We start from the raw sequence: 27613 nt of genomic DNA, 5'->3' as shown, positions 1-27613 counted from the left end.
TGTTTTGTAGTTTTAAGTGCACAATGTTTAATATATTTCACAAGAATGTATAGAAACAATTGCATATTTTTGTACTTTTTAAACATAATACTTAAATATGTTCTTAAACTGGGAGAAAAAAATCAATGCACTTGATTAGAAACTGAGTGCATATATTGTAATAGCCATGATTAGTGTTTAATGAAGATCAGTCTGTAGATTTAACCTTATGCTTGTAATTTAAATTCATGGTATTAGAATGATACAGAAATCATATATATAAAAAAGGATCAAAAAGCATAAACCCCCATTCCAACAGTTGCTAAAGCAATGCCAACACCTAATGCAAACTGAAGCACCGGAGAGCTGGAGAAATTTGTTGACTGAGTGCTGGATGCTACGTCATTTCCTTTCTCACCTAAATGAAAAAAAAAAAGGGTCAATTAAGGTTTCCTACTGTATATGGTTACTGCTATGTCTAATATTGAAGTAATATATATTTCCTCCATACTCACTAAAAGCTTCTTCTGTAATGCTCAGCATTTTCTGCAAATCATCAAAAACCTGTTTGGAAAGAGCACAAATAGGCATACAAGCATCAGGGTGAGTCTCATAAAATCTTATTTTCATTACTGTAATGATAATGCATTGCAGTAAATGATAAAATACATAAATTGTAAAGTATTTATACACCTATTTGTTGTATTTTTATTTTTACTTTAAAGAAAAATGTGCGTTTACATGCACTTTCTTAAACCGTTTATGCTTAAGCCGACAACGTGCAAGGTCATGCAAACCTCTCAAGCGGCTCTCTTTATCAGAGTAAAGTCATAAACGGCCGAAACAGGTCAATTTTTGCCCATTACCCCAATTATGCGTTGCATGTAAAAACGTATCCAATCTGCGCAAGTGTTGTGCACATGACTTGGTATTGTCATCACGAGTAGAGTATAATCTGATTATTTCAAATCTCACGCATACATGGCATTTTATTCTACATGGAGAGGGGCCATTCATGGGGGCTGCCATGTTAGGATCACATGACCAGTCAAATGCTACTCACTGAATCTCATCAACCACTCTATTATTGGACACTCTCACTCATGGATTAAAGTAATATACATTCTGTGGGCGGTACACTGGCGATTATGGTACTTTATCCCACATTGCATTTTCAAGAAGCTCGGAGGTCTACCATTTCTTCTGGGATGCAACTTTCTTCCTGAAAAATTGCCAGTTAAATTGCCAAGATTTCACCAGCAAGCATTGTTGTCGTGGAAAATTTGCTTCCATCACAACTTCTCTCCACACAGAATGCTTCTTCGGAACAACTATCATATTACCTCTAGGAATAAATCTATTTTAACGCAAATAGTTTGGAAGATATGTAAACTTTGTTATGGATTTATTTGATGAAAATGGAAATATTAAGTCTTATGAGTTTTTTATGCTTTCATACAATTTTCCTGTAGCATTTAAATAATTCCAATCGGTTGTGAAAGCTAACCCAAATGGTATTATACAGTTAAAGAAAAGCCATCATAATTTTGGAGTAATGAAAGGAGAATGCCAGAGTTAATAGTAGATGGCTTCAGATTATTCAGTTCCACCTGTAACAACAAATGTATTTGACAAATATTTCAGTCAAAGCATAAGATTTTTCCTAGAGGGAAATTCTTTTGGAATGCTCAAATCTCTGACTTTGGAAAAAAGCTTGGTTAAATCCGTATTTCGAACAAAGTTAAAGACGTGCACTTTAAAATCTTACATGCAATTTATCCCTGTAAGGCTACTTTATCTAAATATATTGACATTTATAGCAAATGTGCATTTTGTTGTGTAAATGAGGAAGAATTAGTCAATTCATTTTTTAACTGTCTGTGAAGTATCCTCAAAATGTTGGTTGGATGTTAGTCCTTATCTGACCCATGAAAAACTGTCTATAGTTTATCTTTGAAAGATGTCATCTGTACTTATACAAATAAGAACAAGATTGTGGAGTATGGGGTAAACTTTTCTATTCTGCATGGCAAATATTACATCCATAAACAAAAATGAGCAAACTACCAACCAAAGTTTCGTTTATTTTTGTTAGAAATTGAGCTTTTGAAAAAATCTTTAAAAATGATTTACAAAAAATTAACTTAATTTTATTTAGAAATTCTTTGCACTGTAAAACCACTATCTTTATACCTTACTGTATTTTATACACTGAAAAAAAAAAAAAAAAAAATAAATCACAGTTTGGATTTAAATAAGCAGATACTTAAGAGCCAATGATTGGATCATTATTGCAGTGATTAATATGTTTCAGCTGGCAACAATTTTTTTTAACCCAAACTGATGCAGTGTGTAGCTTCTCATTTGCACCAGACACTCACGGTCTTACACAACTCTCTGCCAAAGATTGTCACTCCTCACCTCAATGTTGAACTCAAAAGCTTTGGTGGCTTCCTTCAGCACGTCCTGTCTGTCTTTCTCTATTAACTCGATGCTGTTCATTCTGCTCCGATACAGCTGCTTGAATCTGTTGGGGCTCGTCACTCCAGGAAACAAGAAAAAAGCTGTTCCCTTGCTGCCACTCAGTCCCAAAGATTTCTGAGTAATTTTGCCCAGTACCTGCCCTCCTGACAGGTCACCGAGATACCGAGTGTAAGCATGAGCCACTAGAAGATTCGGGCTGTTCTTACCAATCTAAGAAGAACAAAGTTTGCTGAGTTACTTTGAGAAAGTTGAAAGGAATTGAAAAACTTTGAATTCAGAAAATAAAGTTTCATATCCTCATACATGGTAACCAGGGGTCACTCCCACAGGGATTTTAACCAATTCTCATGTTGTTCCGAACCCATATGACTTTCTTTTTTCAGTAGAACATGAAAGGAGAAGTTCAGCAGAATGTGGATGCTGCTCTTTTCAAGTTAATGAAAGCATACAGTGACCAGTGTCTTTTAAGCTCCAAAAAGGCAGCATAAAAGTAGTATGTATAACCCTTTTGGTATATTCCGAGACTTCTGAAGCCATTTGACTGATCGAAATTTAAGTTGTATAACTTGCTGCGTTGCAATCTATCATTTGATGCAAGAACCAACAGCGTTTATAATGACTGAGAGTGTTGACATGCACACCAATACGCTGCCAATGACAAACAATCAGCTAATTAAAAAAATCGGACAACACAAGGATACTGTTTTTACATAAGATTTAAAATCGTCAGATTATTCTCTGCTTTTGATGCCAAAACGTATAACGTTGCGCACAACGTTTGCGCACATTTGATGAGTCGTAAGAATGCCAGTAAAGGTGTTTACATGCAACACGAAATCGGCATAACAGCCAAAAATCTATTTGTGCCAATCGGTTTTTGATTACTTACTCTAATAACAGAAAACCGTTTAAGGCATTAACTTGTCCACATATTGTCAGCTTATTATTTATAATTGAAAAAGATCATGCATGCAAACACGCTCATTGATGCAATAAATGTGAATATATATTTTCAGGGAATAACAACTTTTTGTCTGTTCCTCACACAAAGCTATCGTTTGTCTTCAGAAGAATTTGAATATAGCACACAAGACATATAAACTACTTTTATGGTATTTTGTGTGTGTGTGCTTTTTGACCTTGCCAACGTGTGGACACTGTATGCTTTCATTGTATAGGAGGAAAAAAACCTGCAATTACTGTACATTGTGCTTAACTTCTTTTAAGTTCCACAGAAGAGCAAAAGTCATACAGGTTTCGAACAACACGAGGAAGTGTAAATGATAAGAAAATTTTCATTTTTGTGTGAACTATCCCTTTAAGGAATCAAAAAAATTATTATCTCATTATTTAATCACCCTCATGCCATCCTAGTTGTGTATAACTTTCTTTCTTCTGCTGAACACAAACAAAGATTTTTAGAAGAATATTTCAACTCTGTAGGTCCATACAATGCAAGTGAATGGTGGCCAGAACTTTGAAGCTCCAGAATGCACATAAAGGCAGCATAGAATTAATTTAGAAGACTCCAGTGGTTAAATCCATATATTCAGAAGCGATGTAATAAGTCTGGGTGAGAAACAGATAAATATTGAAATAATTTTTTACTATAAATCTCCACTTTCACTTTCACATTCTTCTTCTTTTGTTTTTGGTGATTCACATTCTTCATGCATATCGCCCCTACTGGGCAGGGAGGAGAATTTATAGTAAAGAAGGACTTAAATATTGATCTGTTTCTCACCCACACTTATCATATCGCTTCTGAAGACATGGATTATTGGAGATCACTGGAGTCTTATGGATTATTTTTATGCAGCCTTTATGTGCTTTTTGGAGCTTCAAAGTCCTGGAAACAATTCACCTGCATTGAAAGGACCTACAGAACTGATATATCCTTCTAAACATCTTTGTTTGTGTTCAGCAGAAGAAAGAAAGTCACACACATCTGGGATGGCATGAGGGTATGATGAGAGATCAAGTCAATTATCAGCATAATGCTCCTTAGTACGGACTCACCTCTCTCAGTCTCTGGGTGTATCTGTGGGTGGCTGCAGGCACTGTTACTCTCTTCCTCCAGTGAGATCCAAAGAAGTGCTCAAGGTCCTGCTCCAGAGACTCCAGTCTGGCCAGCTCCTGAGGGAAGTAGATGGGCTGGACTGCAGGGTGATCACAGTTCCTGTCCAGCTCTTCCTCAAGCGCTTGGTAGATCTCATACAGGGAACACAGCAGAAGCTGGAAATACAGAAAATACAATAAAAAAACATGGAGCAACTACTTTGTATGCTTTATAGTGTAAGCACAGTTGAAGTTAGCTTAGGTTAGCCTAACAAAAAAAGTACTGTGGTGATACAGAGTGATGTTATCAGACTGCAAAATATTTCACTATTTTTGCGACTTTATTGTTCTAATAATGCGAAAAGCTATCTCTGATTTATTTTGTAACCTTATTTTGCACACAATGTATAGCATAGTATTTTTTTATATATATATATACTTAGCTTTCAGTTTGAAAATTGTTTTAAGGAGAGCATTGGACAAGATTATATGGAATAGCACCTTTTTATCAATAAAATACAGAAGATAATAGATAATAATTGGAATATTTTTCAAATTAAGCGAATTAATCAAAGAACATTTTTTATCCAATTAATCAAAGAAATAATAAATTAATTTATTAAACAAAGAGTTACCACCTAATACCATGGTATTTTGATTTGACATGGTACTGAATGATAACCATACTCATGTACCATGATGTTTTCATAGTACTCCAAGGTACATACAAATACCATTGTAATAAACCACATTACTGTCATTTTACATGTTCAAAAACCTTGGTAGTACCAATTGAATTGGTAGCTCATTTAATATATATATATATATATATATATATATATTTAATTCTACACAATTATTATAAAGTGTTAGTGTTATAAAATCACTTACAGGGTCAAACGGCATCGAATCGTCATGGCAATGAAGTTATATTATTGGATATAACTGTATACAGTAAGCAATTTTATCACATTAAAATCATGTTTACATGTATAATGTTTACATCTTGTTGCTATACTTTTAAAACAGTGAGTATTTTAATGTTTACATCTTGTGGCTATACTTGTGCCTTACTGTAACTGCGATTTTTGCTTCTTCCTTTTTTTAAATAAACAAGGGATGAGTCCAAATTATTTTTTGTGGTAATCAACATTATGCCACAAATGCAGTCGATTGAGCTGAACTTGTGTTGAACCCGGAACATTCCTTGAAACACTCTATCGTTTTATATCTCATTTAATCTAACCAGTTTTCATGTTACAGTAACAAATATTTGTTCTTGATGATATTACTCTATGCATCATGTCTAGATTTGTAATTTTACCTTATACTGTGTTTGTGTGATCTGTCCTTTCTGGTAGTTGAGCATCAGTTGTGTGTTTTCAGCTCTGATGTGACTGTCTTTGGTGGCTGCTTTTATTTGCTCAGACAAATCACTATTGAAAAAATACAGGACAATTAGTCATTAGTAGTTTTCTAAGCCAATCAGTGTATTTTATACTTTGTATACTTTGTAGCTTTCCATTCTTGGTGTTATTTTTGATACTTCAAGCCTAAATTATGCAGTTCAGTTGTATTTGTAATCACTATAAAAGCAATTTGATTTCAATTACTGTGACTGAATGAACATTAAAAACCATTTTTACCTGTCAGTGCCGTCCTTTGGTTTGTTTTGCATGGATTCCATCCTTAAAACAATAGATGTTTGTAACAGAGGTAAATGAAGTATTGAAGTATCTGTTCTTGTGGCGTAGATGTCCTTATGTGCTTCCTTGCTGTAGATCTATAATCCTGTGTTTTATACCGTTTTTACAATGATGTGATCTCCCTGAGAGCTCACTTCATTTTTATACACCCTCCTTCCCATCTAGATTTACTGAAATGGGAAGTGAAAATGATGATGTAGTTCCTGCATGCACATGCTAACCATGACTGTTTTTCTACAGAGAAATCTGCAATACTCATGACTCTGCAATAAGAGTCACATGAGGTGAAACAGAACTAAAATGTGACCTGGAAAATGTCTTCATCCATTATAAAGTATGTTGTTCATTAAGTGTATTAAGTTTTAAGTTCTACGGTGTTTTATGAAGTTGTAAATGTTAATAAAGTTTAAAATGTCGCTGTGTTGTGGGCGGCTCTTTAGTTTGCACTCTGATTTCATGACTATGCTGTTTCTTCACTGGTGTACTACTAAACATGACACAGCAGAGAGTGAGGCAAACCTCAAAACTATGACGGTGTAGTTTCATGCCTTTACTTATTTGCTGATTGAAAAAACAGGTGTTTTTTTAGATCTTTGGAAAATGACAACAGACTAATATTTTTCAGGCAATTAAAATACACCTTTTTCTTAAAAAATAAATACATTTTGGTAGCACTTTACAGTAAGGTTGTAGGCCATTCACTTACATTGCTTAACATGAACTAACAATAAACGATACTTTACAGAATTATTAATATTGGTTAATGTTAATTTCTACATTACTGTACTGGTACATTTTTTAAGTACATTTGAAGTTGAATATGTCAACATCAGTTAATGTAAAATGAACTAATAATTAATAAATGCTGTAAAATGAACTAACAATTAATAAATGCTGTAAAATAGTTCATTGTTATTTCATGATAAGCATTTACTAATGTAACGACTAGTACAGTGTTACCGAAATTAAAATTAAAAATGTGAAACAAACTAAACTCCTGAAAGATTTGAATCAATTATATGCATCAATACGTCATAAAATACTTACCAGTTAAGATATTTCGTTTGTTTATACTGCACTAGCAAATTAAATATAATAGTATTCTCTCTATCCATAGAAAGTACATATAACCACAAAAAAATAAATAAAATAAAAATAAAATAAAAAAATTATAATAATAATAATTTAAATTCACGCATTTCAATTGTATGAAAAATATACATAAAACTAAATTGAGTAATGTCAGAGATTATTTAGCAAAGATGTGCCACTTCTATTTAAATTACTGGGCGAAATTGGAACACTCAACCAAGGGCAACGACCAATGGATGTAGAAAGGAAGTCCCGCCTTACAGGTACAAGAGCCAATCACATTTTAGATACAGACATCGCATGTCAATCATCTCCAAAACGCACAAGCGCACGAGCTTTACAAGCTGGGAAAATTGCATTTTATCCTCGTAATCTGAGGTAAAGAAGCACAGTTTATGACACTAGTGTTGTCAGATTTTACTGCTGATTTGAGTTATGTTATTTGATCGTAATCTTGACCAACCGTTTTTGAGATTTCGGTGTTCCCCCATTCAAGTAGATAAGAGCTGCACTGGCATGACTGGAACTAGCCTCCCGGGAGCGTTCCAAAAATGGCCGACAGTGGACTGACTTGCTATAAAAATTTAGGTCATGTTTAAATTGTGTACATGTTCTGAATTCAGAAAACATGGGAAGTATTTCATTACAATGAATTACGTTTTAAACAAGGCAGTTTCGGAAATGCCAAAGCAACTATTGTAAAATAAAGTAATTTTATACTTTATGTTTAAAATCTAAGCACATTTTATTACATCTAATTTAAGCATGGCGTGATAGTAGACGGCCATTCAAGTGGGCGTGAACTATGCGCTCGTTAGCCACGCCCACTCATCTCTCATTGGCTCGCTACGACATCCATCCATTTTTGACGTCAAAGGTACGCTACGCTCTCTCTTCTCTGTGGAAGATGTTAAGAAAGCTGCAACACCGCAAAGATGTTGTTTACAAAATCCCTCCCGGTTTCTACCAGTGAAGGATCTCAGGAGCAACTGTAGTTGACGGTATGTCTATTTAATGCCAAAATATTGACACGTTACAGTGTTTTTCGCAGTGTGTAGGTGATGGATGTTGCCGCCGCATCTCCTGGAGGAGCCATTGACTGTTTCAGTTCAAACAAATAATTGACTGTTTATGAGTTTTATATATTGGCATTTGTATACAAATGCATGTGTTTCGCACCTTTATGCTTACTTGTGAATTTGATGAAATTGTTCTTAGTTTAGGGGGTTGTTTTCTACATCTGCAATAGAGTTGTTTTGGTTTCAATACTGTATATTCTTTCAATAATCCATTTATCCTATAATAAAAATGCTTACGTATTCTGTTTTATTCTAACCCTAGGCCTCACGAGTCTCATTCCGCATCTCTTCTGGCTCCTGTCTGTCCTGGTCCTGGTCTTGGCCGGTTCTGGTCCTGGTCCTGATCTTCATGCCAGTAATAACATAGTAATAAGGCATGAGTACTGTGTGCTGGGAGCTGGACCTGCAGGCCTGCAGATGGGCTATTTTCTCTCCAGACGTCACAGAGATTACGTTATTCTCGAGCGAAACGCTGGACCAGGGAGCTTCTTCAGCAAGTGTGTGATCTCTGAATGATAGAGCAGGTTCAGTGTCGAACTGAACGTAAAGTGTTGCGCTGAAATAGAAAGGGCAAAAGAGTCATCAGAGTAACTTGACTTCAACGTAACTTTTTTCTAAATGTTATTTGCAGAAATAGAGAGCAGGGTGACAGACGGTGAATATATATACAAAATACATTTTTATAACATAATACAACCAATAATGTGCACAGAATTGCTGGAATAAACAAGAACACTTATTGTACACAATATTTACTTAAAATAATCCAAGCAGGCACGATTTATCTTAAAATGTCCAAATATCCACCGATTAATTGACCTGCCGGATATGTCTATCACTACTTTGAAGTTAGATGTAAAATGTAAAGACATAGCTAAAGATGCTGTCGATCTTTACATTTATCCATGTAGCAAGCGTTTTTATCAAAAGCAACTAACACATGGGGAAAATAAATTGAGTAATGTTTAAACTGTGTACATATTATGAACTCAGAATAAATGGGAAGCATTTCATTACAATTAATTTAGTTTTAAACTATACCGTTTGAAAAATGGCAAAGCAACTATTCTAAAATAAACTAATTTTATAGTTTATAAAAATACAAAAGTTAAGCATATTTGAATAAATCTAATTTAAACGATATGTTTATATCTTACTTTTTCAAGGACACATTTTTTGAGTGCATGCCATGATAGTGGACAGACATGACTAGTTCAAAAAAATGGCCAAATACCACCCGGTCAGATATACCTGTGTAAAACTACTTAAAAGTTATATGTTATATTTCATACAACTTTATTAATCCCCAAGGGGGCAATTCATTTTGGGCACACACAAAAAAAAGAGAAAAGAACTACAAGACAAACAATACTATCCCTAAATTAGGTTCAAATTAGTGACATGATTATGTGAAAATATGGACTTATAAATAATAAATAATAACAAAATATTCTACATTAAAAGACCATACAGTGGATAAAAATGGGTAAATAGGTCAACATAAACAATAGAATTTATGAGTGCCAGACACACATTTTTACATTTAAATTTAAGTTTTTTTATCCATGTAGCGAGTGTTTTTATCCAAAGCAACTAACAGATGTGGAAAATAAATTGAGTAATGTTAAATTATGTACATATTATGAATTCAGAATAAATGGGAAGCATTTTATTACAATTATTTCAGTTTTAAATAGTACAGTTTGGGAAATGCCAAATCAACTATTCTAAATCTATCACTATTTAAAAGTTATATGTAAAATGTAAAGACATAAACTAAAGACACTGTCTATCTTTACATTTATTCATTTAGCAGGTGTTTTAATCCAAAACCCCAATTTGGGGTAAATTGGTCTTAAAGGAACTGACAATATTAACAGTGTCACAACACTAAACTTCAAGAGGAAATCAGAATAGTGTAAAGCTAGAGCAAAAGTATTAGAAAGTGGCTTTATTTATTTACTGTCTTTCTGAACAGTCACTTATTAACTGTTTTCCTCGTCACAGAAAACTCATCAGCATTAACAAAATATACACTGGAAGCCAGAACAAGGAATTCAATCTGCGTCATGACTGGAACTCCCTGTTGAGTGACCGGTCCAATCTCCTGTTTCAGCGAATCAGCCGAGAGCTTTACCCCAATGCAGATGACTTTCCAAGCTATCGCTCAATGTTCGAACAGGAGCTGGGACTGAAGGTTAAATATGGAGCTGATATCGGGAGAATTAAAGCATTTGATTTTGATGGAAACCAAGGCTACATCCTGACCGATCAGAAAGGTGTCGATTATCAGTGCAGGTGTGGTGACAACATTCAGTTTTATTTATTAACATTTTCAGCTGCTTCATTTATATACGGTATATTATTATTCTCCATGCTTCCATCCCTCACTGTAGTGTCCTGTTGGTGTCCACTGGCCTTTGGGTTCCTCAGGAGGTAGATTTTCTTGGCTCTGACCTGGTGGAAGGTTATGAGTCGATTCCCACTGATCCTGAGGAGTTTAAAGACCAGGCTGTGTTAATCCTTGGCAAAGGAAATTCTGCCTTTGAGACGGCACAGAGTATTTTGGGTAGAGCGAGCCGGATTCACCTGTACAGTCCCAGCCCAGTACGACTAGCATGGCAGACACACTACGTTGGGGACCTCAGGTTTTGAAGACAATACATAGAAGAATTAAGGTTTCCTAGTCTTGTTATAGCTGCAATCATAATGTGATTTACCCAAGTAGAACATGTTCCTATAGCCTGTATCCTATCAACCAATCACAGCCCTTACCCTAACCTCATCTGTGAAATCAGATAGCATTGAATGGTTGATAAAATGTTGTTTATGGACCAACAAAAAACAGTGCTCTAGTAGCATGTCCTATATGTGTAGATCACATTAACACAAGGGAATATTCAGGACTCAATGCATCACTAGAGAAAATAATCCCACACTTTTGCAAGACTGGACAACTTCATAAAATTCAAAATTGTTCTTTTGTTCATAAATTGCAAGTGGAGTTCTTTTTCCGTAGGGGAGTTTATTATTAATGATAACTTATAAACCTTTAAAGACAGACCTACCATTAGCTCTAAGATTGTTAAATGGATAGTTCACCCAAAAATAAAAAAACTCTCATCATTTATTCCCCCTCTTGCCATCCCAGATGTGTATGACTTTCTTTCTTCTGCAGAACACAAATTAAGATTTTTAGAAGAATATTTCAGCTCTGTAGGTCCATACAATGCAAGTGAATGGGTGCCAAAATTTTGATGCTCCAAAAAGCACATAAAGGCAGCATAAAAGTAATCCATACGACTCCAGTGGTTAAATCCATATCTTCAAAAGTTATATAATAGGTGTGTGTGAGAAACAGGTCAATATTAAAGTCCTTTTTTACTATAAATTCTTCTCACCCACACCTATCATATAGATTCTGAATATATTGATTTAACCACTAGAGTCGTATGGATTACTTTTATGCTGACTTGATTTTTGGAGCTTCAAAGTTCTGGCCACCATTCACGTGCATTTTATGGACCTACAGATCTGAAATATTCTTCTAAAAATCTTCATTTGTGTTCTGCTGAAGAAAGAAAGACATACACATCCAGGATGGCATGAAGGTGAGTAAATGATGAGAGAATTTTCATTTTTGGGTGAACTATCCCTTTAACCGATGGTACAGTATGCTTCTGCTGAAGTCATAGGTCCGCGTTATTTCAATGTTATTTAAAAAAAAATGATGTTTAAAAGCGGAACTCTTGGTAAAGAACTACACCACCTATGATCCTGATGGGAAACAATCCTTCAATTAGAGAATCGTGGAAAACAAAGTGCAGCAAAAAGTTCAACAGCGACCGTTCACTTCCATAACTCAACAGAGTCGGACTCTCTACAATTTCAAAATACTTATATATTTATATTTATCTAAATATTTCACAATATACTTTAAATATATGAATTCTATATGTATCAACCTCCTTTTATATTTTTACACTGTTTTAAGTCTTTCTAGCAAGTCAGTCCACTTGTCGGCCATCTTTGGAATGCTGTAGGGAAGATATTTTTCTATGTCAACAAGCGGCATACAAGTGCAGCTCCAATCTACTTGAATGAAGAAAGATCGAAATCTCCAAAACGGTTGGTCAAGATTACGATCAAAGAACATATTTCAAATCAGCAGTAAAATCTGACAACACTAGACTCATAAATTGTGCTTCTTTACCTCAGATTCCGCTAAAAAAGCAAAATTTTCCCAGCTTGTAAAGCTAATGCACATGCGCGTTATCGAGTCTTGAGTTGATTGACAGGTCTGTATCTAAAAGGTGATTGGCTCTTTTACTTGTAAGGCGGGAATTCCTTTTCTACATCCGTTGACTGTTGGGCATTTCAGTTTGTCCTATTCATTTTAACAGAAGTGGCCCGTCTCTGCTAAATAGTCTCTGGTTTTAATTCAGTGATGTCATTCGCAATTCTTCATGGGATTTTAGTTAATTCCCTCATGAAAGACATTAAGTACACAGTCTTGAACCTTTGTCTTTTTCTCAGATTTTCAAATCCTTTTTTGCTTCAAATCAATGTTTGTGATGTTGTGGTTTGGAGCTGGTTTGTTTGGTTCTTGGCTTAGAACTCTTTTATGAAGGATTTTATAAAATCCCAATGAAAAAAATGAATGAGAAAATACTTCTGGAAACAAGATGGCTGAAAAAGTGGGTGGGCACCGTTGCACTCTATTTTAGAAGTATAGGTCTCTGCGTAACAAAAATGGGCATTTTCAAATCAGGATGGGCGTTTCTCAACTATCCAATGAAAATAGGGAATCTCAGTGTAGTAGGAAAATCATGTAAGGCGGTTGAAAAATGCCCATGCTGGTCTGAAAACGCCCACTGATTGAAAAACGCCCATTTTTGTTCTGCAGAGACACATGTAGAAGCAAGAACTAATTTTCTCTGTTTGTAGTGCGGTCAATAATGAGTTACTGGACACATACCAGCTGAAATCTCTAGATGGTCTCGTAGAGGGCAGATTGGAGGAAATTGCCATTGTCCGTCGAGGAAGAGATGGAGGAAAGAGGAAAGCAGGAAAGAAAAGAAGTGGAAAAGAGCGGCTGTTTTTAACTCTGTCTGAACTCCTTGACGATCGGAATGGCAACAAGACTTCAACGGTCACAGCCCAAAATCTGCCTGGTTACCACACTGATAACTTCTCACTCAGACAGCCATATGACAGAGTGATCCGTTGCCTTGGCTTCCGTTTCAACTTTTCCATCTTTGATGGGTACGATAAAAAATAAGAATAATGAATATTAACAGTTAATTATTTTCACAAAGGTTCCCAGAGAATTTCAAGATGCCCTCTAACTTATTAAATTATTGATTAAAATTATACTATCATTATTTACCTGGATCAGCAAGGCCACCAAAGAGCAGTGGTGGGCAGGGCCGGTTGCCAGGTGTAACTGCCTGGTATGAAGGTAGAGGTACCCCCAACCTGTTTGTTCTGGGTACAGCAGCCCACTCCAGAGACTATCGCATGTCTGCTGGTGGGTTTGTTCATGGGTTCCGCTACACATGTGAGCTCTGCATATCCCTTGACATTTGACCCATGACCTTGGCATTGCTAGCGCCATGCTCTACCAGTTGAGCTACAGGAACCCTTGAAGAATGTAATGTTATTTTTGAGAATGTAAGAGGTAATATTGAAGTACCTCTGTCTTTCCACTGTAGTGCGCTCTGTTCATAAAATCCTGGAGCAGCGTTACCATAACATTGCTTGGCCTGTAACAAAATTACCCACCAATCAGCTGCAGTCCTGGATTCTCAAGAGGGTGAATGAAGCTTCTGGACCCTACCAAATGTTTGGAGTTCTTGGAGACATTATTCTTCTCAGAGGGTAAGAAATGTATATCAGTGGGTATCATTGCATATCAAATGCATATCAATGGGCATTGAGCATATCAATTCAATTTGACTTTATGTTGGTTTGAAAAAGCCAACATACTGTTCTTCAATTTAGGCTTATTAGGGTTTTTCAAAAATCATATGACAACTTTCAAGTTATATCCACTGAACTTGACACCTTCAGGCTGTTCTGTCATAGGGACTGTACCCAAAACTTAGTGAACTGCCATACTGTTTCCTGCCTACATAGGCAGCTGTCTTCTATGGCAGCATCCTAACTGAAATTGAGCCTCATAAGAGACCAATTTTGAACACTCTACAAAGGCGACAACCTTTGCATAAATACGTATAGCACACACACATTTTGGGTTAAATAGTCCGTTTTCTATCATTTTAAACTACTTTTTATAAACACTTTTCAACTTGAATGGATTTTAAGTATATTTATAATTAAAATTCTTGGATTTATTTTTCACCAAGCCCATCACGGTGCATTCTGGGATCGCCTACCCGGGGAAGGATACATACACTATATTGCCAAAAGTATTCGCTCATCTGCCTTTAGACGCATATGAACTTAAGTGACATCCCATTCTTAATCCATAGGGTTTAATATGACGTCGGCCCACCCTTTGAAGCTATAACAGCTTCAACTCTTCTGGGAAGGCTTTCCACAAGGTTTAGGAGTGTGTTTATGGGAATTTTTGACCATTCTTCCAGAAGCGCATTTGTGAGGTCTGACACTGATGTTGGACGAGAAGGCCTGGCTCGCAGTCTTCGCTCTAATTCATCCCAAAGGTGCTCTATCGGGTTGAGGTCAGGACTCTGTGCAGGCCAGTCAAGTTCTTCCACACCAAACTCGTTCATCCATGTCTTTATGGACCTTGCTTTGTGCACTGGTGCGCAGTCATGTTGGAACAGGAAGGGGCCATCCCCAAACTGTTCCCACAAAGTTGGGAGCATGGAATTGTCCAAAATCTCTTGGTATGCTGAAGCATTCAGAGTTCCTTTCACTGGAACTAAGGGGCCAAGCCCAGCTCCTGAAAAACAGCCCCACACCATAATCCCCCCTCCACCAAACTTCACAGTTGGCACAATGCAGTCAGACAAGTACCGTTCTCCTGGCAACCGCCAAACCCAGTCTCGTCCATCAGATTGCCAGATGGAGAAGCGTGATTTGTCACTCCAGAGAACACGTCTCCACTGCTCTAGAGTCCAGTGGCGGCGTGCTTTACACCACTGCATCCGACGCTTTGCATTGCACTTGGTGATGTATGGCTTGGATGCAGCTGCTCGGCCATGGAAACCCATTCCATGAAGCTCTCTACGCACTGTTCTTGAGCTAATCTGAAGGCCACATGAACTTTGGAGGTCTGTAGCGATTGACTCTGCAGAAAGTTGGCGACCTCTGCGCACTATGCGCCTCAGCATCCGCTGACCCTGCTCTGTCATTTTACGTGGCCTACCACTTCGTGGCTGAGTTGCTGTCATTCCCAATCACTTCCGCTTTGTTATAATACCACTGACAGTTGACTGTGGAATATTTAGTAGCGAGGAAATTTCACGACTGGACTTGTTGCACAGGTGGCATCCTATCACAGTACCACGCTGGAATTCACTGAGCTCCTGAGAGCGGCCCATTCTTTCACAAATGTTTGTAGAAGCAGTCTGCATGCCTAGGTGCTTCATTTTATACACCTGTGGCCATGGAAGTGATTGGAACACCTGAATTCAATTATTTGGATGGGTGAGCGAATACTTTTGGCAATATAGTGTATGATGATACCTTAGAATCTGTCCAAAATGAGATATCTTAGGAGGCAGCATAAATAAGATACCTAATTTTTGGAACTGCCTTCGTGTCAGGAGCGCGTCTTAAGGGAGTCGCACTGGTAAACAATTCTTTTCTATGAACGTATGTTCGTTGATGCGGTTCAGGTGGCAGACAGTACACACAAAATTTATCATGGTTTTTCACTTCTTCAGGAATGAACAAGGCTAGAGTAAATAATCTATGTCCTTTGAAAATGATTTGGGTCTAATTTAATGGAAACTATGCGAGTTGCGCTCAAAGGCGTGGTAGAAATTTGAGCAGCCTCGTTGTAGCTGAGCGCCGAGTGGCAGCGGCGGTGTGTGTACATTCAGAGAAAATAATTGTTTCTAATTTTAAAACACGCAATGTTGTCCACCAGACACATCCATTGTGTGACCCCCGTTTGACCACGTACACACTACACACTAAGTTTCAAGAGTGACAACCGCATTGGGAGTGAAGGAACATTTTCTGCTCACATTCCATGAAAAATTGCTTACAGCACCTTTAATTTAAGTTTCTTTCTGTCTGTCTGTCTTTATTTCTTTTCTTTTTTCTTTCTTTCTTTTGCTCTTTTTTTGCAAACATCCAAAAAGTTCAAGCAAACATCAAACTTTGTCTTGACAAACTTTATGTATCAAGTTTATTTTTATAATTTTTCTTAGTCTTATATTTCTTATTTAGCAGAAAAAGTAATGTTCAATACAATTTTTCTTGTTTGCTCTTATCTTTTGGGCAGATGTGGTATTTTTGGCAAAAAAATAAAAAATAAATTCCACCTGATTTTCAGGGTTTCTTGGTGTGGCGTGTCTGATTTGGTCAGAAGTTGGTGTTTTTGTGTGGAGCACTTTTAAGTAACTTAAAAGAATATTCTGAGTTCAAACAAGTTATGCTCAATCGACAACATTTGTGGCATAATGTTGATTACCACAAAAATTTATTTTGACTTGTCTATAAAAAAAGCTAAATTCTGGGGCCTGGGTAGCTCAGCGAGTATTGACGCTGACTACCAACCTTGGAGTCACAAGTTCGAATCCAGGGTGTGCTGAGTGACTCCAGCCAGGTCTCCTAAGCAACCAAATTGGCTTGGTTGCGAGGGAGGGTAGAGTCACATGGGGTAACTTCCTCGTGGTTGCGATGAGTGGTTCTCGCTCTCAATGGGGTGCGTGGTAAGTTGTGCGTGGATCGCAGAGAGTAGCATGAGCCTCCACATGCTGGGAGTCTCCGCGGTGTCATGCACAACAAGCCATGTGATAATAAGATCTCAATGGGGCGCTTGGTAAGATGCGCGGATTGACTGTCTCAGAAGCGGAGGTAACTGAGACTTGTCCACCACCACCTGGATTGAGGTGAGTTACCACGCCACCACGAGGACCTACGAAGCAGAGGGAATTGGGCATTCCAAATTGGGAGAAAAGGGGATCTAAAAAAAATTATAATAATAAAAAAAAAAATGCTAAATTCACAGTTACAGTGTGGCACTTACAATGGAAGTGGGGCTAATTTTTGGAGGGTTTAAAGGAAGAAATGTGAAGCTTAAAAAAGCACTTAGATTAATTCTTCTATTAAAAATGATGTATTATTTGAGCTGTAAGTTGTTTAAATCATTGTTTTAGGGTTTGTTGACATTACATCGTCATGATTACACAGAAAAGGTTAATAAGTGATTTTATCACACTAAAATCATGTTAACACGCATATTGTTTATGTCTTGTGAATATACTTTTGAAACAGTGAGTATTTTAACGTTTACGGATTGGCCCCCATTCACTTCCATTGTAAGTGCATTACTGTAAAACAGATTTTTTGGCGTTTTTTAAAGAAAAGGAGGGACGAGTCTAAATAATTATTTGTGGTAATCAATATGATGCCACATATGCTGTCGATTGAGCTTAACTTGTATTGAACCCGGAATATTCCTTTAACTGGCACCTTCCAGGACAATCTACATGATTGTTTACATGTTTATTTGTCCTCCTTCCTTCCACAGGTCCCACTGTGAATATCTAGAGGAGTTTCCTCTGCAGGCCCTGTCTCAGTTGCCAGCCCTGTCTGGACGGCACGTCTCAGAACGTGGTCTTCTTGTGTTGGTCATGCAGTATGGAATGAACAGCACTAATACACTAGGGCCGGGTCGGGCCGAATCTGTATGGACCAAAGCCTGGAAGTCAAACTTCCTCCATCCAGTCCTCTACTACTACAGCACACTACCTACAGGTGAAGATTTCTGCTGTTTTTAAAGCCATTATGTTAGGTACAAGTCATGATAAATTGGCTTCAATTTTAGATTGTAAGTATAATCATGGATTGGTCTTGATGCATGATTTCTCATGTTCCTACCACAATCAAAGTGTAACCTTTATGTTTCTATAGAGAAAGATATGAGACAGCGTCCAGTTGGCTGGCCCCTCCCACGACCTGAGGCGCTTCATCACATGGTGGAGGACTTTCTGACAGAGTGGGATCAGCCCATATCACACAGCCAACCTCTCAGACGCTTCCTCGAGCACTGCCTCCAAACTGACCTCAGGGCCTTTTATGCTGGTCAGTACATTTTCAAAGTAACGGAAAAAAAATCATGTGCATTTTCAATAATTACCCAGAGGATTTTTCTTATTATTGGTGCTTGCTAAGTGTAATAATTAATCATGTGCCTCTATGTGTCCTTTTTACACAGAATCCTGTTTCCTTATGTCCCTAACCAGTCGTAACCCACCCCTTTTCTGTCGCCAAGGTTACTTGAGAAAACAGGGTATTGTGGGCAACAGTCACCTATGGCAACATGCCCGTGAGGCAGGACTCATGCCAGATCATCAGGGAGATGTTGCCCCTAGTGATGACACATCAGTCCATGAATACCTGACACATGTTGGCGCTGCTGTCCTCTCAACTATGAACTTTTGACCTTTGAGGAGCATTACTGTAAACAAAATCAAAGACTGAATCAGTTGTGCTTGTGAAATTGTGTTGTCTACCTCCCAGTTTCCTTTTACGTTCTGCATGTTGAGATTATGATTGTACCTTACCAGCTTAAATGAATCAATAAGATAAAGAGTATTACCATACTGTAGTTTTTATAAGCCAAAGTATACATTGGTCTATTGTTTTATGATGTTGGGTTTGGTGTGCAATACAATGCATAACTTCTTTTTTATACTGTTGTTAAAGGTTTATCAGAGAAGTATTTTCATGGGGTTATATGCATGTAAGTTTATTTATAACTACAATAAAGATGTCCAATTTCTCAATTGATTTCAGATAGGTTTGTGTTGCCCTCGGGTGTCCCCTTAAATAAAATGGCTGGTATAATTTAATATTTGCCTATATATATATATACTTTAATAATAATAAACAACAGTATTTTATTTTGCAACCTTGAGAAAATGTGGAAATCACCTTTTCCTTTTTTTATTTATATATATTGCCAAAAAACAAAACAAAATGAATAGCACAGACTAGTACAGTATATAATAAACATTGCATACTTGTAAAGAATGTAATAAACACTGCATTTTAGCATACATATGAGTATATGGAGGATTTGTAAACATATTGTAGTACCTTACAAAAATATTGTATTTTCATGTTATTTAAACTGAAAGATTGATAAATGTTTTCGAACTCTACAAGGTAAAATGTGAATTTTTGATTATAAATATAGCTTACAAAAACCAAAAGGTTGACAGCAAGTTAAAGACCATTCTTTCGTTAAAATAAAATAATTATAAAACATAAATATAATAATAAAAAAGCTTTCAAACTGTAAATGGAAAATGAGCAATTTTCGGTAATAAAATTTGCTAACAAAATAAAAATGTTAACAATAAATTTGTTGTTGCTGGACTATTATCCTCGTTTTCATAAAATAATACTAAAAAAATGCCTTTCAGTGGAAAACATCAAAATTTACTGTATGTTTCTTTAGAGAAAGTTATTTTAGTTTTTTTATATTAAAAGACTGCGAGATTGATAAAGGTCTCTACGAGAACATTTTTATTATATTTATTATTATAATATATAAAATATAATAATAAAAATGCTTTCAAACTGTAAACGGAATGTGGGTAATTTTTGCTAATAAATTTGCTATCAAAATAAAAAAGGTTAACAATAAATTCAATTAAATAAAAACAATATATATATATATATATATATATATATATATATATATATATATATATATCAAAAGACTGGAAGATTGATAAATATTTTCAAACTCAACGAGAAAAAGTGGGCAATTTTTTATTGTAAATGTAGCAAGATCCTTATCTTTTTGTTATAAATAGTGTTAAATAACACAATACAAAAACTCTTTCAAACTCTAAAAGGAAAGTGGATAGTGAATATTTGCTGATTACATTTGCTAAAAAAATTAAATAAAGAGGTTAACAATATATTTATTGTCGCTAGACCTTTGTTTTCATAAGCTAAAAAAAATAAATAAATAAAAAAAGCCTTTTTAGTGTGAAATCGCCTTTTCTAAAAAAATTCTTACGTATTTATTTTACTACCACCATACGTCCTCTGATTGGACGAATGAGCTTTGACAACATCGATTTTGATTGGCTACATTGGCCACCATGAATTCAGACCGAGCAATGCTAATGTGTTTTACTGAAAACAAGCGCAAAACATGGAAACAGCGACATTTTGGCTCAAACAGGAGCACAGTTCACTGCTAATCATAACACGGAACGAATCATCAACATTATAATATTAAATAGCAATGGACAACAGAGCAACTTTATTTAAAACCGTGGTCAAAAAATGCTGTCCTGACTTGTGTGAAAATGCTGCGGTAGAATATTTACATTACTCGTAAACCTGTGGGTGCTACTGACATTTACATGCTGACATTTATCTGTTAACGCCCAGGAACATGGACGGGTCGAGCCCACTGGTTGTTGCAGCAGCTTCGGATGGCGAGCGGTCCAGTTTGGAGGGCGAATACACGGTAACGAGCGGACCTGTGAGGGACATCGAGAAAAGGGAGGATGCGACGCCGATGGAGGCGGCTGCAGGTGCGGTCGGGTTCAGTATCTCTCGTCTGGACACGCTGAGCGCGCTGAGACTGAACCGAACCCCGCCGGATGCGGACACGGATCTCCGGTACCTGCACTTGTTATGGCAGCCCGGTGAGCCGCTGCAGGCGGGACGGAGCTCACCGGGCAAGATCACAGCGAGTTGGGTGAGGCGGATGGGAAGAGCCCGGAGGAACATGGGGCCCATTGGAAAAGACCTGTATGGTAGGTTCGTGCATATTTTAAAATCACACATTTTAATACAACATTGTAAAAAATTAAAGCAAGAGAAGTTAAGTAATTGAATATAGTTGGACTGGCCCTGTTAACCAAATTGTAATTTTTCTCTCTCTCTCAAAAGCTGTGAAGAGGCTCAGAGAAGCAGCAAACTGCAATGATATTGACACAGGTGAGAATTATCAATACTGTAAAAGCAGTCAAATTGGATACTAGGATCTGGTCTACAGTGAAGTTCCAATCCTTTCACTTTTTTCCTTCTAGTTCGTAGGTTGCTGGAAGATGATATTGATCCATGTGCAGCTGATGACAAGGGCAGGACGGCCCTACACTTCTCTTCCTGTAATGGCAATGAAAGCATCGGTAAGCCACAAATGCAGTTATTTAACATTAAAGTCAACATGAAATCAAATGGACCCTATAATGCAACTTTCATGATCCAATCAAATCTCGCCCCACATTTTTTTCTCGTTGAAAACGCAGTTTCACTCAGATTTACGTCATATTACTTGAGTAAAAAGGGTTGTGAATGCTGTTTCATGTTTTTCATAGTGGCTTTTAGGCCACGTCCACACTTAATACGTTTTCGTGGAGGGCTACGGTTTGGCCGTACGAGACGGCGTTTTTGTCCAACGAAAACGGAACTTTTCAAAAACAAGTAGATCTTCGCATTATTACGAAGACATTTGAAAACGATGACATGTTTGTTGTCATGTGATCCATTCAACCATAAACAATCAAGATGGCAGCCCATGTTGTAGCGGCGTTGTTGTGCACTTTGATAGCGACGTTAAAGACATTCCTTCAAAGGTGATGGGATGTTTACTCAGAATTGCTATCCGGCGGCGAAACACGAGGACAATTGCGTTTCAGACCCTACACGAAACAGCGATTTCGCATGCGCCATAAGGGGATTTAAGCGTTTTCAGACATTTCAGTGTGGATGAGAAACTTTTGGAAAATGCTTAGAAAAAGGGAGTGTGGCCGGAGGGCGCTTCGAAAACGAAAACACCATTTTCAAATATATCCGCTTTAATGTGGACGGAGACGGAGCGTTTCGAAAACGCTCTCCCAAGTGGTTAAATTTGAAAACGCTGTCTTCGCATTGTAGTGTGAACTGGGGAAACGGAGATATTCGAAAAAGATGACGTATTTGTTGTCATGTGACGCAGTCATGTGATCAATTCAACCCAAAACAATCGACATGGCGGTCCATGTTGTTGCGGCGTTATTGTGACTGCTGTTTACTTTGATAGCATTGTTAAAGATAAATGTTACTTTGTACAACCTTCACATTGCATTCCTTCAAAGGCGACGGGAAGATTACTCAGAATTGCTGTCCGGCGGCTGAACCAGAGGACAATTGCATTTCAGACTGTACATGGAAATGTTTTTTTTTTTTTCCCTCTACATTTAAGCATTTTCATTAGCTTCGGTGTGGACAAACAACTTTTGGAAAACGTTTTAAAATGACAGTGTGGACGGAGTGTGTTTCAAAAACACCATTTTCAAATATATCGTGATTAATGTGGACATAGCCTTAGTGCAGCTAATGTTAGGCTACATTGTAGTTCAACTTATTGCAATGTTTTAGTGGATTATTTGTTTAAACATCTTCCACTTTGTGTTTCTCTTTCTCTCTGCACTTATAACAATCTAGTTCAGTTGTTGCTGAGTTATGGTGCTGACCCAAACCAGAGAGACAGCCTTGGAAACACGCCACTGCATCTGGGTAAAAATGTGCATTCATTAAATTTGCCGTGTGTTTAGTCATGTTAAGCCTGGAGGCCCTGAATAATCAAAGTATACATATGAAAAAGCTGTCTCTGTAAAATAAAGCTGTCACTTGAATTATTTCATCATATAGGAAATGTGACACATTGTGGTATTCACTGATAGTACATGCTGGTAATTCAATCTTGAAAGCAAACCACCTACATGTTAATTTAACTCATTATGCATAATTCTATTTTATAAGCTTTAAGTTTATTATGATTTGAATTATTAGGTACGATATATTAGGTAATGCTAAGGCCTAGGGATAAGTGATATGACGAGATATATATATTGTGATATATGAAAGTATTCATGTGATTGTGTGCATTTATAAGTGGGCAGGGCTTCACGTGAGACCTGAAGAGATATTGACAGGGTTTTTCCGGCATTGAGAATTTCAATGAAATTCTTCTTGTGTTCGGTGCTTCATAAGCACTACATATGCTTCTCCTCTGACACGTGCATCTGAGTGTTGTGAGAGTCCAGCAGGCTTCCCGATATTTGTGCTCCAGAGAGAGCAGGACTCAACCTAGCATCTCCCTATATTGCGGCACAGACCACAAAACTTACGTGACCCATTTGAATTTGAGTTTATTTTTTTCGCTTAAAGCGCTACGGAGGAAGTTGAACATCTCAAACGGCTAGACAGTCCAACATTCTAACCACCAATGATGAGGAAAACAACTAAAACACTGTATCAAAATAAAGGGTTTTTAAACCACACATCATCACCTTTACTAAAATTCTGTTAGAATAATGTTTGATATTACGAAAGAAACAGCCATGTTCGCCTTCAGATATTTATATTGTATATTCTCTGTAGAGATGACTAAAAGAATTTTAGTAAAGTGAAAAAAAATAAAGAGCCTATAAGTGTTTATTTTCATTAAGATATTTTTTTACTGATGTATTCTTTTCTTTGTTGCATTGCTTCAAGAAGATGTTGAGTTTCTTGAGGAAAGTTTTATAATAATAATACTAGTCAACAACATCAGACTGAAATGTGACAATATGAAATTTAGCATTATGGTAAGGCTGATTTAAAACCAGGTTGAGCGTTATATATATATATATATACACACACACACACACACACACACATCCATCAGCCACAACATTAAAACCACCTGCCTATTATTGTGTTGGCCCCCCTCGTGCCGCCAAAACAGCGCCAACCCGCATCTCAGAATAGCATTCTGAGATGTTATTCTTCTCACCACAATTGTACAGAGCGGTTATCTGAGTTACTGTAGACTTTGTCAGTTCGAACCAGTCTGGTCATTCTCTGTTGATCTCTCTCATCAACAAGGCATTTCTATCCGCAGAACTGCCGCTCACTGGATGTTTGTTTTTGGCACCATTCGGAGTAAATTCTAGAGACCGTTGTGTGTGGAAATCCCAGGAGATCAGCAGTTACAGAAATACTCAAACCAGCCTGTCTGACACCAACAATCATGCCATGGTCCAAATCACTGAGATCACATTTTTTCCCCATTCTTGATGGTTCATGTGAACATTAACTGAAGCTCCTGACCCGTATCTGCATGATTTTATGCACTGCATTGCTGCCACATGATTGGCTGATTAGATAATCGCATGGATGATTGTTGGTGTCAGATGGGCTGGTTGAGTATTTCTGTAACTGCTGATCTCCTGGGATTTTCATGCACAACAGTCTCTAGAATTTACTCAGAATGGTGCCAAAACCAAAAAACATCCAGTGAGCGGCAGTTCTGCAGATGCTAATGCCTTGTTGATGAGAGAGGTCAATGGAGAATGGTCTGACTGGTTTGAGCTGACAGAAACACTATGGTAACTCAGATAACCACTCTGTACAATTGCAGTGAGCAGAATAGCATCTCAGAATGCACAACATGTCAAACCTTCAGGCGGATCGGCTACAATGGCAGAAGACCACGTCGGGCACTTTATTAGAACCATAGTGTTCCTTATAAAGTACTTAGTGAGTGTATATCATTATCGTGATGTAAAATTATTCATATTGTGATAAGATTTTAGTCATATTTCCCACTCCTACTAAGGTCTAGTAATCAGTAGTTTGCTGGTTGGAGTTCCACAAGGTAAAGGACCGTTGACATTGTGCCTTTGAGCAAGGCACTTTAACCCCAGATTGAAGTGTATTGTACAATGCTAAATGACTACTAACTAACTACTGTTCTACAGCTGCCTGTACCAACCATGTGCCTGTCATCACAACCTTACTGCGAGGAGGTAAGAATAAAAAGTAGAAGTAGATTTTAAAACCATAAACTGAATTATAGACATATCGTATTTGTTCACTATTTTTTATTCTTATTTAAATTTGGAACTCTGTCTACCCCTTCCAAAATCCTCTTTATTAATTTATAATGTTATAAATGTCGTCCTGTTAGGTGCTCGAGTTGATGCATTGGACCGTGCGGGTAGAACCCCTCTGCATCTTGCCCGCTCAAAGCTCAACATTTTACAAGAGGGAGACATGCGTAGCCTGGAAACCCTCAGAGGAGAGGTCAAACAGGTGATTAACAAATGCCTTAATGTTACCAAAGGTGTAGATTTTGCGCATGTGGCCTCAACATTGATGAATAAACTAAAAGTCTCTATTAAATTTCAACTTGTTTCACAGTCACAAATGTACAGTATAGCATGTAGGTACTGTGCGTCTTTAAAAGTGAAGTGTGTAATTTTGCCGCCTTAATGAAATTGCAAAAATAATGATTGTTTTCAAACAAGTTTCCAGAACAGATAGTCCCGCCCCAAACTCACGCCATTGGTTAAGACAGAAGTTGACATGTTGGACTGCTCAAACAAACAGCAATATTTTGAGCCACAGTGTTTACATTTTTCAGGGGAATCAACCTACAAATGTCTCACTTATAGATTTCTCTGAATATAAAGCTGGTAAAGGAGAAAGTATTAATAGGACTGGGTAAAAATATAGATTTTACGATGAATAGCAATCTTCGTTTGAATGATCTCGATATTGATTCTTAAATAACAAGATCGATCTTTTACAATGCAAGTAAACCAGGAAGAATGGTCCAAAATTCCTTCGGAACGTTGTGCAGGTCTAATCCGCAGCTACCGGAAGCGCTTGGCTGAGGTTGTTGCTGCAAAAGGAGGATCGACCAGTTATTAAATCCAAGGGTTCAGTTACTTTTTCCACAGCACTGTGAATGTTTAATGGGATGTGCTCAATAAAGACATCTAAGAATAGATTTGTTTTGTGTGTTGTTAGCTTGAGCACATTGTGTTTGTCTGTACTTGTGATTTTAATAAAGATGAGATCACATTTTATGACCAATTAATGCAGAAAACCAGCTAATTCACATACTTTTTCTTGCCACTGTATATATGCAATTTCAAGACATCATATTAATATGTATATTTGGAATTTGTACATTTTTAAAAAACTAAAATGTGACCAAAATGATGAAAAATTGATCAAATGACATTTATAAAATTAATATTTTCATAATGTACCAAGTAAGAAGGTTCACTGTATAATTAACAGCATTAGCCGAGAGATAATAAGGTTCATATGGAAGCAAAATGGACATAACTGAAATAAACCTGGATGAATCAGAATCAAATTGAAATCAGAATCGATACAATAGCTTGCGAATTGAATTGGGAAATCTGAATCAATACCCAGCCTGTGATTTTAACATTGAAAATAAACCCCCTATTGTTGTTACAACCTATGGATATGTTTGTAGATTATTCAAATGCTGCGGGAATATCTGAATATAATGGGACAGAGTGAAGAGAGAGAGAAACTGGAGCACATCTCAAACCAACTACAGAACACCCGCACCAGAGAACAGGTAATACACACGTGTACCCAAACCAGACTAGATATAACACATGCAAGACTCACAGGCGAATATACTCCTTTGTTGTTTTTATAAATCTAGGGTTGTCTTTTGGGGGAAGTGCATTGATCTATAGTCTTATCGGTTTAAAGTAGGATTCTAGGTCTTTAATTTTGGTTTTGAATCACTTTATTATTTTTTCATGTGTTTTGCAGGTTGACGAAGTGACAGACTTGCTGGCCAGTTTCACATCGCTCAGTATTCAGATGCAGAATATGGGAAGCCGGTAGAGACAAATGGAAGAAAAGATTAGCCAGTCTGGAGAAATTTGAGGAAGATGAGGGTTTTGTTAGGAAAACAGAAAAAAATATTTATATATAACATGCCTACATACATACTCTGTGATAGAATTTTTGGTTATTTAAATCCATTTTTGTCAATGTGAAAATTATTAATTGCCTTCACATTTTAGTTTTGTTCCTGGAAGAATGCTCATTCTGTTATGCCTTTTATTGTAGCCTATTATGTCAATGTTTACTGTAAGTACATTTTTTATTTTTTATTTTTTGTAAGTGACCAAATGTTGGCCTAATAAATTACATAATGCCAAGATTGTATGAGGACTCCACTTTGCACTGCACATAAAGCAAAATATGAAATGTGCA

The 27613-nt window shown here is 36.9% G+C and overlaps 3 protein-coding genes across 3 annotated transcripts; 2 read left to right on the top strand and 1 right to left on the bottom strand.

Annotated features, from left to right (window-relative positions):
• Positions 1-2: 2 nt before the first annotated feature.
• On the bottom strand, positions 3-6376 carry LOC127452072 (heme oxygenase-like). Its single transcript, XM_051717247.1, has 6 exons — positions 6168-6376; positions 5846-5957; positions 4483-4698; positions 2401-2673; positions 495-543; positions 3-397 (listed from the first exon to the last, which is right to left on the bottom strand). Exons 1-6 carry the CDS (start codon positions 6206-6208, stop codon positions 270-272), a joined length of 819 nt encoding a protein of 272 aa, XP_051573207.1. The 5' UTR covers positions 6209-6376; the 3' UTR covers positions 3-269.
• Positions 6377-8124: 1748 nt separating this feature from the next.
• Positions 8125-19348, top strand: LOC127451498 (FAD-dependent oxidoreductase domain-containing protein 2-like). The gene is made up of 9 exons (XM_051716246.1): positions 8125-8196; positions 10377-10696; positions 10795-11046; positions 13346-13659; positions 13788-13958; positions 14113-14278; positions 18090-18316; positions 18473-18643; positions 18777-19348. The coding sequence occupies exons 1-9, from the start codon at positions 8125-8127 to the stop codon at positions 19001-19003; spliced, it is 1920 nt and encodes a 639-aa protein (XP_051572206.1). The 3' UTR covers positions 19004-19348.
• A 1330-nt stretch (positions 19349-20678) lies between these two features.
• LOC127452071 (ankyrin repeat domain-containing protein 54-like) lies at positions 20679-27558 on the top strand. The gene is made up of 8 exons (XM_051717246.1): positions 20679-21345; positions 21482-21529; positions 21622-21720; positions 23018-23089; positions 25318-25365; positions 25527-25651; positions 26853-26960; positions 27164-27558. Exons 1-8 carry the CDS (start codon positions 20979-20981, stop codon positions 27236-27238), a joined length of 942 nt encoding a protein of 313 aa, XP_051573206.1. The 5' UTR covers positions 20679-20978; the 3' UTR covers positions 27239-27558.
• Positions 27559-27613: the final 55 nt, after the last annotated feature.

This window comes from Myxocyprinus asiaticus, chromosome 14, assembly GCF_019703515.2.
Source record: "Myxocyprinus asiaticus isolate MX2 ecotype Aquarium Trade chromosome 14, UBuf_Myxa_2, whole genome shotgun sequence".
NCBI lineage: Eukaryota > Metazoa > Chordata > Actinopteri > Cypriniformes > Catostomidae > Myxocyprinus > Myxocyprinus asiaticus.
The sequence above is the reverse complement of the archived record's forward strand: the minus strand, read 5'-3'. Positions and strand labels throughout refer to the sequence as shown.

Coding starts and splice junctions, on each gene's coding strand:
- LOC127452072 (XM_051717247.1), bottom strand. CDS start 6,208: ATGGAATCCATGCAAAACAAACCAAAGGACGGCACTGACAG. Junction 5,958..6,167: donor CCAAAGGACGGCACTGACAG/GTAAAAATGGTT, acceptor TTTTTTCAATAG/TGATTTGTCTGAGCAAATAA. Junction 4,699..5,845: donor TCACACAAACACAGTATAAG/GTAAAATTACAA, acceptor CTGTATTTCCAG/CTTCTGCTGTGTTCCCTGTA.
- LOC127451498 (XM_051716246.1), top strand. CDS start 8,125: ATGCGCTCGTTAGCCACGCCCACTCATCTCTCATTGGCTCGCTACGAC. Junction 13,660..13,787: donor TTTCAACTTTTCCATCTTTG/ATGGGTACGATA, acceptor ATCATTATTTAC/CTGGATCAGCAAGGCCACCA. Junction 13,959..14,112: donor TCATGGGTTCCGCTACACAT/GTGAGCTCTGCA, acceptor TTTCCACTGTAG/TGCGCTCTGTTCATAAAATC.
- LOC127452071 (XM_051717246.1), top strand. CDS start 20,979: ATGGACGGGTCGAGCCCACTGGTTGTTGCAGCAGCTTCGGATGGCGAG. Junction 21,346..21,481: donor CATTGGAAAAGACCTGTATG/GTAGGTTCGTGC, acceptor CTCTCTCAAAAG/CTGTGAAGAGGCTCAGAGAA. Junction 23,090..25,317: donor AAACACGCCACTGCATCTGG/GTAAAAATGTGC, acceptor ACTGTTCTACAG/CTGCCTGTACCAACCATGTG.